The sequence below is a fragment of the Mauremys mutica genome, chromosome 23, assembly GCF_020497125.1.
Source record: "Mauremys mutica isolate MM-2020 ecotype Southern chromosome 23, ASM2049712v1, whole genome shotgun sequence".
NCBI lineage: Eukaryota > Metazoa > Chordata > Testudines > Geoemydidae > Mauremys > Mauremys mutica.
The window spans coordinates 16,861,391-16,873,798 of record NC_059094.1 but is presented as its reverse complement, the minus strand read 5'-3'; the positions used below and the strand labels follow the sequence as shown (position 1 = coordinate 16,873,798).

The following is a 12,408-nucleotide window of genomic DNA, read 5'->3' as shown; positions in this document are numbered from 1 at the left end:
GCTTAAAGCTCATGCGGTGCTGCTCTGCCCTGATTCATGGCCTATGTATGGATTGCTGAATTGGAGCCTGAGTCAGTGGTTTCATCCTGGCCACATTTTCTCTTCTGAACTCAGCAAGGCAATTATATTTAAATTCAGAAGAATAAATAACGAATAGCTTAAAGTCCCAAATGTTGCAGATGCCTACTCGTCACTTATCTGGAGACCTTTCTGCGTGTGATGCTGTTATTTATGTGTATTCCCCTAGCTATCAGTGCTCAAAACAGATGATTTTAAAAAATGTGATTCATAAAGCCACTTTCATTAATTCTGCTTGTAATGACAAACTGATTGTAGGAAATCTGTGATTTTTTTTTTCTCCTTAATTAGTTGATTGATTATAACAGGCCAGATTCAGCTATCTTTTTGTCATGCCGCGCTGTTGATATTTAGTGGGATTACTCAGAGTAAGGGACTGCTCTGCATGAGCAGAGTGGTCACTGTGCCCCCCGTGCATTGTCTTTCATAAACCCTTGGCGGCTACTTGAATATGGACACCTACTAGATCTCTTCTTTGATTGTTGTGCTTTGTATTTGAAGCCTATGGCCTCGTACTGCAAACATCCATAAAATCTCAGTCTCACATAGCTCAGTGGGATGATTCATGGCCCCAAATCAGTGAAGGATGTAAGCTCATGCCTAAATCTCATTGAAATTGGTGAGTCTTAAGCACTTGCCTAACGTAAAGCATGTGCTGAAGTGCTTTGTTGAAGAAGAGTTGACTGATGTATTGGGACCCATGCTAGCAAAATTATGCTCATGAGAAAATAATTGGAAGCTCAAGCTCTACATTGACTACAGACTTGAAAGAAAACAATGAAGCACATAGGGGGCTAATGCTTCTGGGCAAAATTGACTGTAGAAATAGGTCAGGTGTTGCATCTCTTACGGCACGTTTCATTGTTGCATTCAATGAAGCTTTCAGTGCCTCAAAAGCTATTAAGGAAAAGCTTTGAAGAATGGATGTTCAGGAATAAAGTCCTGATTCAGCTGATCAGTTATGTGTTAAAGTTAAGTATGCGCTGCAGTCCCACAGAATATGTCTTAAGCATGTGCTTAAAGTGTTTTGCTGAATCGAAGCTAAAGTCTGTAGTCTTAGGAAACCATAGCGAAGATAAACATAGTAGCCATTAAGTTCTTGGTCATTGACATACACAGTCTATTTGTGATGTGCTCTGTACAGGTGTATACTTGCTATATATTAAAAAAGTCAACAATTGGAAAGGAAGGGCTTGTGATTAAGACATTGGACTGGAACTCTGGAGACTTGAGTTCTGTTCACAGATCTGCACAGACGTCTGCAGCCTTAGGTGAGTTGTTTACTTTCTCTGGCTCCGTTCACCATCTGTAAAATAGAAAAGGATTATTACTTCCATCTCAGAAGGGAGTCGTGAGGATAAATCCATACATATTGGGTAGGCACATGAATACTACTATAACTGAGGTTCTATAGGTGCCTAGATAGACTCAGTTAACAGTGGGTCTGGAATAGAATAATCATTTCTTATTCAAAGTACAGGGAAAATGTAGTGTCTCCGATACCATTGTGTGATGATATGTTGGCATATGCTGGTGCTTTACTAATGAACTGCTTGTCTCCAGTTGGACTGGAAGCAGAAGAGTCGCCTTTCTTATGGCAATTTGGTGCCTGCTCCAGCTGGATCCAGGAAGCACAAGGGAATGCAAAGGCAACTGAAAGGCAACCTCCAAAAGTGTTTCTAGGATGAGAAAAGGTGTCCAGGTCACTTGTCCTACCCTGACGGGTTTGTCCATCCCCTTGATGTGAAAGGGCTGAGGGAAGAAAAAAATACTGAAGAACATGGAAATGGCGAGGTGCTATAGGTGGGGCCTAGCTAAATCCTATTTCCTTAAGGAATGATTTCTCTTTTTTGTTAGGCTGATTTAAAGGCTCCTTATTTGCCTGCATGGTACTCTTGGAAGATAATGGCCAACTTGCACCAGCACAGTGCAGCAAGGGAAATTGAAAACTGAAAGTGGATCTGCAAAAAAGCACCAAAACTACTACCACAAATAAGATGGATGATGAAGCATCCTTGTTCATTACTGTCCGAAAGTATCTGACTGTTTTTTAGCGAACAAAGAAATATTAGAGGGAGAAAATAGTTTTCATTTAGCTTTATCTCTTTTGGCTGTACAGACTCCCTCCCCTCCCCCCGACTTACGCAGTTGTTCCGTTCTGGAAAGCCCTTGCATAACTCGAATTTTGCGTGAGTCGGAAACGTATACCTGTACGTTAGGCTAAAAATTCCACAACTCGAAAATCCTATTTCTGGCTTAAGGAACTTTTTCTGTAAGTGCGAATTTGCGTAAGTCAGGTCTTGCGTAACCCAGGGAGCGTCTGTACTGGAAATGAATCATGACTTAAAAAAGAATAAAATGAAATGAAAAAGATACCATTTATTTCCTTTTCTGAAGCACATGGTGAACACTTATTCTGAAGGTTAAAAATGTCCTTCTGAACTAAAACGGATCACACTCAAACACAGATGATATACATTAAAGTACCATAGAACATCCCCAGCACACTTAGCTGAGAAGTTATGGACAGGGAAAGGAGAAAATGGTATTTCTTCACCTAAATCAAAATTCAGCCCCATTCCAGGAAAACACGTGCAGTACTTCCGGGCTGCATAGGCTTTTTGCTGGCATTAAGCTTTCTTATCACAATTCACCCCTCCAGAAAGTGAAAAAGCAACCTTTGAAATTGTAAATTCAGTTTACTCCCTGGGTTGGCTTCTGGTGATGCTGAGTCCATCAGGAACAAGGATGCAGTTGCAAGGTTCCACTCCTGAGATTCTGCCAAAATAGATACGGACCATTTAGGTAGCCAAATAGAAAGCTTTCTTCCTTGTAAACAAAACCCTTCTGTCTCTAATGATTTTTAAGCCTCCTCTTCCCTTCCTGTACTGTAGCTGGTATTGGTGTGGCAGAGCAGTGACATGTTAAGAGCTAATTAATTAATAAAATTCAGGATGTTTTTTTCAATCAGGTGTTGGCTCTTGGTTTGGGTTCTGCAACCTCTGCCTGGACACATCAGCTCTTGCAGGTTGTTTGGATCCAGGGTTTCGCTTTGTCAGCAGCAAATTGTTGAAGTATTGATGTGAATTTAAATTAGGAAGATCCTCAGATTGCCATGGAGAAATCCACTGAAAAAGGAGCTCCTGATCGGTCATGAACTCGTAAGCATGGGAAGGTTGTTCATGAGGCATGATGAGTGTAGGGCGCCCTTTCTATTCTGTTTCAAGCCTGCCCCTCCTATGACCCTCCAGAAGTCTGGGGAAAAGAAAAGAATCCTATACCTCTACGGAAGTGATAGGCAAATCTTAGCATGTCCTGGTCTGGGCCTGGCAGCCACTTGAAGCCTGGATACTCTTGTGACTGGCATTCAGAGGTGGAAATCTCATGGGAAGAGGCTATCCTGTAAGGTTTCCATCTCCTGCTTGTTTCTGGGATGGTGAAAAATACGGTGTGGATGTTTTGTTTGTTTTTCTTGGGAGATTCCTGGAACTTCCTGTTCTGGGTTGGACTGGAATTAGAAGAGTTGCCTTTTCCATGGCATTTCGGTGCTTCAACTTCTAACTGCAAATGAATCCGGGAGGCACAAGGGAATGCAAAAGCAACTGAAAGGAAACTTCTGAAAATGTTTCTAGGATGCACAGAGGTGTCTGAGTTAGTTGTATCCCGACAGGTCTGCCCATCTCACTTTATCTCTCAGTTCCGAACTCTAACACCTCTTGAAGAGCTGTTTTGCTGGAGCCCACATACGCACTGGCTTTGGTTTTTTGCTGGGAGTTTGAATTAATTGGGGCAGAGGAGTTTACATGAGGCCCCATATCATAAAAGTTGTGCTCCTTGTCAAGGCTTCAAGGTTAGAAAAACCATAGCATTGAAATATCACTGTTATAAACAACCATAGATAATTCAGGCCATAAAAATGTTTCTTTTAGCCATGTAAATAGGGTAATAGAGTAAGAGATAGTTGCTAGTTCTATTAAATGTTGGAGTTATTTTACACTCGAGCAATATAAAAGGAGAAAATAGGTCTGTAGATTAATCTGAATAGGAGCCAGCAAAGACATTTACTCTGAATGGCTAATAAGTAGATTGTTGTTGTTAGTGTTTGAGGCTACCTGAAATGGTGCAATAGCTCAACTCTTTCACATGATGAATGGGATGGGAAGCATCTTTTTTTTTTTTTTTTTTTTTTTGAGCTGATGAAGGGAGCCGGGGCATTTTAGGAAAGGCTGATGCAATTAGGCTGAATACGCCTTGATGGTGGGATTGTGTCCAAGGATGCACCGAGTCACATCTGATGACTTCAAAACTACTCATTAATTTCGAATGAACAGGAACGAGGAGGAGAGGCAGCAAGTTGTGGCTGTTGTGACTCCCACTATCTTTTGAAATCGTCCGGCAGAGTGATGCTGAACGCAGGGATGAAATGGGGTGAGAACCAAGTGGAGCCGGTTGAGAACAACGGAGCACCAAAAGGAATGGGGAGCTGCACCCAGGAGGTGAGAAGACAGTGAAGGGATTGGGGTCTCTGAAATAGAACGAGTGTGTCTCTGGGCCTGGGGTGAACTCTGGCAAGTGCTGTGCTTAGCTGGCAGTGAGAAGAGACAGTGGCAGGTGCTCAGCTCTCTTCTGGCTCCCACCAAATCTGTAGCTCTATTGCAGGCCATGTGTGACCGGAACCAGTGAAAGACTTCCTGGATTGGGGCCTACGTACCTGGGGTGTGATCAGCTTCGTGGAGTCTGGCTTTGCCCAGGAAGTGGGTCTAAGGTAGGGTTTGAAGGAGGGAATTCAGGGCACGTGGTGCACAGGATGTGGGAGGATGTTCCAGGAGGAAGAGGGGAGGCGAAGGGAGAGAAGTATGTAGGGAGTGAAAGTGAAATGAAGGCACCCCCGTAGGTGGGGTGAGGGGTGGGGAAACCAGCGTGGATGCCTGGAGATGAGGACAGCAGAGCTTGAATTGAAATGCAGGAGAGAGGAAGCCAGCGAAGGGGTCAGAGACAGGGAGCAGCCGGTATGAACAAATTAATTTGAAGTTTGTTTCTGGGGGACTTTGAGGGATATGCTGAGTCGTAGGAAGGAATTACAATCGGATGTTTAGGCCTGGCTGACCTTTTCCTTACCTGAAGTTTAATATCTTGTCTTCGGAAGATTATTTTTTTCTTCGTATGAGATAAATCATAATGTATAAGGCCAGAAGAAACCACCCTCTGGTCTGACCCCACTGGTGCGTCACAGGCCACCCACACCATCCAGCATTCGCACGCCAAGCCCAACAGCCAAAATTAGACCAAAGTATTACAGCCTGCAGGGGACCAGATTGTTACGTGCCGCAGGGAGGCAATCGGAGGGACCGACGGGCATCAGTCCCGCAATGGCAGGAAAACAAATAAGTGAGCTATACCCAGGTAATCCTGGCAAGTGACCAGCAGCCACTCACAGCCCTTCATCTCCCACTGTGCCGCTGCACATACCCTGAGCAGTAATTGAGCTGAGTTGGAGAGGCAGGGCCGTCTAGTGGATATTGGTACTTCACTGGGATTCAGGTGAGCTGGCCTCTCTTCCTGCCCCTGTTGTGTCACCTTGTACGTACAAATCACATCCCCTTCCTGCCCCTTTTGTCTGTTTCAATTGTAAGCTCTTCAGGGCTGTCTTTTTACCACGCGTTTGTACAGCTCCTAGCACAATAGGGCCTGGATCTTGGCTGAGCCCTTTAGGTGCTATTGGAATAATAATAATAATAAAAAAATAATAAATACATTAAATTCTCACCCCCATCTCCCATAGCAAAAAAGGCTACAACTTGACACTGGGTTAAAACCAAGATAAATAAACCAAACTGCCATCAATTTATCACACAGAGAAACAGACTTTTAGTTCAAACAAAAGCCCGGAGCTTTAATTCAGCTGTATCAATCTGGTCTATGGCAGCATTCATTTCCATACTGTCACTGGAAAATATTGTTGATGGTTAGGAACACGGCTTTTATGGGGAGAAAAATCCATGCTGCCAATTTTCAGTGGAATTGGTGAATGGGCAGGACAAAGCTTCAGTAATTCTATTCCGTGTGACATCTGGGTAAATAACTCGGTTCTGTTAACCTCACGGGCAATCAAAGTGGCTGGCGGTTAGATACAGCCAAGTATAAGTAGTGAGCCCTATCAGTCCTGCACGGAACTCAAAGGCAGGCGTTTGCTTGTGTTGCTGTTGGAATGAACCAGGTGGGCGATGCCGCTCAAAGGCCTCTATTGTCACCGTACAGTGCAGCCCCAGTCAGCGTGTAGCTGCCTTGGCTCAGGAGCAGGGCAGTAAGCTGATTGCGACAGTCAGAGTCACATGGTCCTTGACTTTCCCCTTGCTCCTGAAGGAAGTAGTCTGTCCTAGCCCTTGTCTTGGGGCAGATTTACTTCCTTCTCTGCCCCAGCATAACCTCACGGGTGTGGCGGACAAAGGATCCAGCCACTTGATGTGCCTGCCTGCCCCCAACCCGAATGGGCATGAGGAGGAGAAGCAGCACTGTGGAGCTTGTTTTCCTTCTGGCACATGGTGAGAGGGTGCGTCTGTCTGCCCAGCAAAGGCATGTGGCACGGGCTCACGACTGAACCTGACGTGAACAATGAGCTAGCGCTGTCTTATCTCCTGTGCTCAAAAGGCCTCTGGGCATCGTCTGCCCAGTAACACGACGTTAGTTAATGTAGACAAATGAAGCAGAATTTTTAGATGAGATCCCATTTTTCAAAGACGATCTCAAGATATGATGCAGGTCGGGGTTGTCCGATTCTTAACAGTTCGTTAAATAAAGAGCAGCTAGTGTTAGAAAGTGACTTTTAAAAATGATAGATTCTTATTTATAGTGAAGTTCCAGTCATTAATTTTAAAGGGAGAAAGCACAAAAGCAGGAGTGGGTACATTAAAAATGTGACATTAGTAATTTAATTGAATTGAGTCTCTGAGTATCATTGCAGAAAATGAAACATTAGTTCTACACCGATTCTCAACCCATTCAGCATATTTAACAACATCTCCCCCCCACCTATGAATTTCTTTTTAATATAGCTAGTAACTGCATGTGTGTCTGTCAAAGTTGTGGGTGAATGCCTATTAGTGGACTCTACAGAGGGACTTTTAATGTAAAGTGCTTAATTGTAAGCACTTTCCAAAGGCTTAGTCATAAGCATCATCTTCTCTCTTTTCTGCCCTATCTGCGTTCCAGTATAGGTAGGCATCACCATGGTATCGAAGAGGCTTTCTAGGGGAAACTGAGGCACAGGGCGGGGAAGCTATTATTATTAGAAGTAGTATTTGTATTACAATAGCCCCGATTGAGATCAGGGTCCCATTGTGCTAGATGCTGTACAGACATCTAGTCAGAGACGGTCCCTTTCCCAAAGAGCTTATCATTTAAATAGACAAGATGGAAAAAAGGGTGGGAGGGGAAACTGAGGCAGCACTGAGGTTTTCAAAACAGTCCAGAAAAGATTTAAATGCATCTTCCATTAGAATTAATGGAACCCTTGGCAACTCAGGTTCTGTTTAACCTGGGAACTGGAGCACTAGGGGACCACAGGGTCGGTCTGTCATTTTGTCTGTTTGTCCAGCAGCCTCAATAAAAGAATCCCCCCTTATATTCATTACAGCCAAGTGTTGCCTCATCATCAATGGACAGTGTCTATTTATAGATGGAGGCATAGAATCCCTTCCTGCAGCGTCTTGTCTTTTTTAGATGCAAGGAGGTTTAAAGTGATTTGATGCAGGTTCTACCAGCTGGGTCTGGCTTTCTGTGCATGGCACAGCATAAAATTGAATCACTGGTTTAAAATGTTTCCTTCTGGCAGGGCGGTAGCATGGTGCCATTACGCCAATTACAGTGACTAAATACATCGTTATGAATGTTCACTTCATTTCACCTGGCTGTACACAGCTCTAGCTTTGTTTTCCTCTGCTACCTCCTCTGTATACTTAGCATCTCATTTTGCTGTTATTCTTGCTCTTCTCCTTAGCAGGTTCTCAGACTAAACTTCCCCGTGCTCTCAGGAATTCAGCCTTTTTGTGCATGCCCCTGGCAAAATTTCTGTATGTGCAGTAAACACTAAATCAGCTCTGAAACAGAAACTCTTCTCCATTATATTTCCTGCAGTGTTGCATTGCTGAGGAAGGGGGTGGTTTGTAAGGGCCGGTAGGCCAGTGGTCGTCTTTTCATTGTCTTTGTTGGGCTTTGCATCAGGCCCTAAAAACCTGAATCGACTTAATCTTTTTGGAGGGTTTTATGGGGGCCTGTAGAATTTGCTACTAATTCTCTAGGGCTGCTGAACAGAGGCATTGGTGAAAAATTGTAGGATTTATTACAGTTTCTGCTGCTGCTGCCTACTTGACACTAAAATTGGATATTGTGGGCCAGATCCTTAGCTGATGTAAATCGGTGTAACTCTGTTGCCTTCATTGGAGATATGCTAATTTTATACTAGTTGAGGATCTAGCCATATATGTGAAACCTAAAGTGCTGATCTTTGGGGCTTTTTGTCTTAAGAGTAATTGCTAATTCCAAACTTTGCCATTTTATATACCATTACACAAAGACTTACAAAATTTCACCTGTATTGCAGAAGACTTTGTGCCCCGCCTGGTGAATTCCATTGAATAACCTTGAGTTCCTGAGTAAAACATAATTTGTTGAGATTTTCATACCGTAAATACCTAAAATGGATAGAGAAAATATCTTGATTCTGGGACGGGATCCCTGGAGTGCAGCCTGGGATTGTGGGACCGCTGTGCCCCCTGAACTCTCTCCAGCCTGGGCTGTCTCTCACAATGCCTTGCTAGTGACCAGCAGCAAACCCCTCCAGGTGCTGTGATCACTCAGCACAACTGCATGTGAAGACCCAACACCCAGCTAGATTTCATGAATGCTCTCAGAGCCACTCATGAATCACACAGGGAAAGGCAGCAGCCAAATCTCCTCTCGGCTCCCAGCACTGTACCTCAGAAATATACCATCTTGCACTGCTCAAGATGAGCAATGCAGATTTATTAATTGGTTCACCGCTTCATCAATGGAAAGTGGAGATACACCAGTCTTTGCAAAACCTGAGCAGATTTGCCACACACTTCATACAAACTCACTGGTAAAGATAAACAGTAAAAGAAGTTTATTGGCTACAAAAGATAGATTTTAAGTGATAGCAAAAAGTCAGAGTTAGTTACCAAAATAAAATAAAATATAAGCACGCAGAGTAGGTGGGTGAAGGAGAAAGGCCCAGCATGTGGCCACTGGGACTGAGGGTATAAAACAGACAATGTGCTTGGAAAGCACAAGTCCAGGCATGTCTGGGTGCATTGTTGAGTCTCCAGGCAAGGTTGAGCAATTCCCCTGGTGTGGCCTCATGCAGGTGAGTCACTGCATTGTCCCTTGCTGGACAATGGTTGTTAATGGGGTGATTGACATCCCGCCCCGGGTGTTGGTTACTTTCCTTGCTGTTGCCTCTGGGGAGCTAATATCTGGCTGATTCTCCAAGTTACAACATGTTTTAGTGACAACCATACAACACAATTCTCATAGATCATTAATGCATATGAAGTTATCTATCTATAAATAAATGACTTTTAGCAAATCATAACCTTTCCTCTGATACCTTACAAGGCATGCTTTATATGTAAGATCACAATCATATATAAATGAGGAATATGGGGGGTTACAGGGCACTACCTCAAGGTACAGAAGGTCACAGATTCCCTATAGAAGTTGGGAGTCTGCTCTCCTATGCAGAGCTTGGCACAATTGTTCAGGTGAGTTACTGGGAGAGGTTACCCTTTTGTGAAGCATTATCACTAGGGAAGGTAACATACCAAACTTGATGGGCCATGAACTGATCAATGTGGTAAATCCTATGGTCAGTGAGCTTGCTTTTTGCATTTTAAGTGATATGTTTGCTTTGGTATTGGAATCATGCCAAACTGACATTGTATTTATTTAATGATATAATTGAATTCTGTATCTGATGTGATGCCCCTTATAGTAATACATGGGGCATAAAAAGAAGGAGGGTGTCTTAACTGGATTGAGGCTATGGAATTTGCTGTCTCTCGCTAACCAGGAACAATGTTCTCTCTGGCAGTTTTACCAAGTCATACATGTGGAAACCCGGGAAGACTCCAGAATGGGATCCAGCAAGGGACGACGTTCAGCATTGGAGACAAAGTGAGGTATAGCTGCAACCCGGGCTTCTTTTTGGAGGGACATGCCTTGCTCACTTGCCATGCCAGTTCAGAAAACAGTGCTTCCTGGGATTTTCCACTGCCCTCCTGCAGAGGTAAAGTGCTTCCTTATGTGAATCTTTAGATCAGTGAACACAAACTAATGATCATGAGAAAACTATAGCTAGAAAGATCCTCCAGCTGTAGATGGAATGAGAGATGCTGCAGAATGAGCAGTCACATGAGACTGGCATCATTGCATTTGGTGGGATATTGGTTTAAAAACAAAACCCGGTGAAACCTAAACAAGATACAGTTGAGAGCCAGGCTTCCTTTTAACAGAATCCCTAAAGCTCCAGAGATGCGGAGGAACAATAACACTTTCAATTTATATAGCGCTTTAGAGTGCTTTAAATGTGTGCAACCATTTAATTAACTGATTCTCACAATCCCTGGCCATTGCCATTATCATCCCCAGATGGGGAAACTGACACAGTGATGTTCAATGGCTTGACCAAGGCCACAGAGAGGTAGAGCCACAATTAGAACCTGGCACCTCTTGATCTCCCAACCTCATGCTCATTCCTCCAGTGCAGCTTCTCACATGGCCCCAGCTTTGTCCTGCATGCATGTCGCTGGGTTCACTCTGTGCTTAGGGGGTGAAATTCACCCCAAGGGCGCGGGCCTGCGCAAGACTTTATGCGCCCTTATGCCCTGGAACTATAAAGCAGCCTTGCAAGGGATAGAGATCTCCAGTTGGGTCTCAAGTGAGGGGTGCCTTGGTGTTCAGAGGTATGTTTCTGCAACTGGTTGACTGTAAGATGTTGGAATAGTCTTCTCAGGGGAAATAGCGGAGGGTCCATAGCCTGCATTGTTTCAGACTGGGCTGGAGAATAAGCCATGGGGAACAATCCTGCCCTGGAATGGGGCACAAGCAAGGCAGTGTAATAGTTATCTTCCATCTCCACGTTCTCTGACTCTGGTTGATAGGCTCCGTCATGGCATCCTCTCTTCTTCGTGTTCCCCATATTGTGTTTTCCGACCATTTTCTCTTTCCTACTGTGCATTTTGACCGAAACAAGAGCTTCAACAGGGTCATTTAAAAAGCCCCAATACTCTTTGCTCTGCGGGGTAGGAGACCTACTGGGACAGCAGGCTGAGAGTTTTGTTGGAAGCAGACAATAGAACAGCTAGTTTGTTGTGTTAAAGGAGGCTTTGAGTCTAGGGACTTCAGCTCCAGCATGGTGACTTTTTGCTTTTTCCATGTATTTTAATAAGCAGAATGAATTGTGGCCAGTTTTAATAGGCCGGCTTCAGGGAGCTTCAGGGGGCTGGATTGTCAGTAAATATACAAGTGTCTGGGTTGTTTTACCAAAATAGTTGCTGGTTCCCAACTTCATTTCTGTTCAATTACTTGTGTGCTTCAGCAGACATCTAGTATTGATCCTTTTATTGACCCTTTGCTTGTGTAATCAATTAGCAAGCCTGAGCCAGAGCGTACATCTTGAATTTTAAATACACAAATATTGTTTGCCTGATGATATATGTTCCTAACACTTCCCTGATGAGTCATGCAGTCATGGTTCCTGCTGCTTATTGTGTTTGTTACTCTATTGCTTATCTATTGTTCTTGTGTTACCCAGTGTCCCAATACAGGAGTGGTTGATGCATAGGTTGGTGCTGGAGAGGGATGTTTTACCTCCTTCATTTTTCATCTCCAAGTTAGCATTCTCAGTCTTGACTTTCTAGTTTTGTGCTAAATTGGTGCTTCCATCATAAAACCTTATTCTTCAGTGTGTTTACAACTTGGCTGGAGAGGGGAAGGAAAAGAAAAAGCACCCTCAAGGCTGAAACATGGCATAAAATGTCAGATCGCTCTCAGATTAAAGGAGATGCCATGCAAGACTAGACCAGTGCTCCATCTAATCTGACATCTTATCTCTGACAAGGGCCAGTGGTTGAGAGAGAGGTTAAACATTGCCCCACTATTTAAAGGTGTTTGTGCAATGCCATTCCATAAGGGAGGCAATACCTCCTGACCCCAGCACGTGCTGGTGCCTTGGAGCATAAGGATTAATAACCCTTGTAATTTTTATTTGATTTTGCTGCAGATGGTCTTTTTACTTGTGTTCAATCCTTTTGT

The 12,408-nt window shown here is 43.8% G+C and overlaps 1 protein-coding gene across 1 annotated transcript in view; it reads left to right on the top strand.

Annotated features, from left to right (window-relative positions):
• Positions 1-12,408, top strand: part of CSMD2 (CUB and Sushi multiple domains 2) — a 542,149-nt gene that overhangs the window by 148,430 nt on the left and 381,311 nt on the right. The window contains exon 5 of the mRNA XM_044997694.1: positions 10,187-10,381. Within this exon, the coding sequence (XP_044853629.1) occupies positions 10,187-10,381 (195 nt within the window). The remainder of the gene's footprint in view (positions 1-10,186; positions 10,382-12,408) is intronic.